This window comes from Rhagoletis zephyria, unplaced genomic scaffold (genome assembly GCF_001687245.7).
Source record: "Rhagoletis zephyria isolate East Lansing unplaced genomic scaffold, Rhagoletis_zephyria_1.1 Rzeph_scaffold_78359, whole genome shotgun sequence".
Taxonomy (NCBI): domain Eukaryota; kingdom Metazoa; phylum Arthropoda; class Insecta; order Diptera; family Tephritidae; genus Rhagoletis; species Rhagoletis zephyria.
The window spans coordinates 1-1,147 of NW_016235408.1; the positions used below are offsets into that span (position 1 = coordinate 1).

General features: G+C 42.7%; 1 protein-coding gene across 1 annotated transcript; it reads right to left on the bottom strand.

The window, feature by feature from the left end:
• Positions 1-393: 393 nt before the first annotated feature.
• LOC108357481 (uncharacterized) lies at positions 394-1,131 on the bottom strand. The gene is made up of 2 exons (XM_017608554.1): positions 738-1,131; positions 394-547 (listed from the first exon to the last, which is right to left on the bottom strand). The coding sequence occupies exons 1-2, from the start codon at positions 1,097-1,099 to the stop codon at positions 469-471; spliced, it is 441 nt and encodes a 146-aa protein (XP_017464043.1). The 5' UTR covers positions 1,100-1,131; the 3' UTR covers positions 394-468.
• Positions 1,132-1,147: the final 16 nt, after the last annotated feature.

Below are 1,147 nucleotides of genomic sequence, written 5' to 3' on the forward strand. Positions count from 1 at the left end.
AGGTTTTGAACCGATCGCAGCTAGCAACTTTGTGACCTGGGCTCTAACAGAGCACGGCGTACTGGAGCTAGAAAATGAGTAAGCTTTGGCCTGATTTCTTGCCTTATTTGGGGTGGCTTTGCTCGTTNAACAGAGCACGGCGTACTGGAGCAAGAAAATGAGTAAGCTTTGGCCTGATTTCTTGCCTTATTTGGGGTGGCTTTGCTCGTTCCCTGAAAACCGGATGCATTGTCCATCGATTCCAAATATTGGCAATTCCTCTCCAACACCTTCACACAGTCATCCCACGTCGGCAGCGTCTTAAAATCCAATGACTCCTTCCACTTCCTGTTTGTTTGTTCATCTGATTTCTGCAAAACTATATGCCTATCACTACCCAANCCTTATTTGGGGTGGCTTTGCTCGTTCCCTGAAAACCGGATGCATTGTCCATCGATTCCAAATATTGGCAATTCCTCTCCAACACCTTCACACAGTCATCCCACGTCGGCAGCGTCTTAAAATCCAATGACTCCTTCCACTTCCTGTTTGTTTGTTCATCTGATTTCTGCAAAACTATATAAATTAGCATGGCTTGCGAGATTTGCCTATCACTACCCAAAGACAGAAGTGACCCGTAAATTGCCGAAGCCTTGTCGATAAGATTTCTCAATTGCAAGGCATTTGGTTTCGAGACTGCTGGCAATTCAAACAGGGAAGAAATATTTTCCAAAAAAATTAAAGTTTTGTTGTCGTACCTTGCCTTCAGCCTTTCCAATGCCTTGGGGTAATTTTCGTTGGTCACCTGAAATGCATCTACTGTTTCTAAAGCCTGACCTTGAAGTGAATTTCGCAAATGATTGAATTTTTCGATATTAGAGAGACTATATTCTTTGTAAATTATTTGCTTAAATGATGTAATAAAATTCTGGTACTCCGAATACTTGCCATTAAACGTTGGCAACTTCAGTTGTGGTAGCTTTTTGGTATGTTGAACAACGCAGCTCGTTTCCGCAAGCGAAATGTTGTGATCCTCCACTAGCTGTGCTTGGATCGTTAGTTTTGTAGTGACGTATAAATCCTCAAGGTCAGCGCGTCCTCCGTCGTCAGAATCCAACATTTCGATGTCAGTTTGGATGGACAGTACCTGTTTAAAATAGGATTCAAG

Bases quoted from the DNA above. Each gene is read 5' to 3' on its own strand.
- LOC108357481 (XM_017608554.1), bottom strand. From the start codon at position 1,099: ATGTTGGATTCTGACGACGGAGGACGCGCTGACCTTGAGGATTTATAC. The intron at 548-737 runs GTACGACAACAA...ATAGTTTTGCAG, and splicing joins TTGGAAAGGCTGAAGGCAAG to AAATCAGATGAACAAACAAA.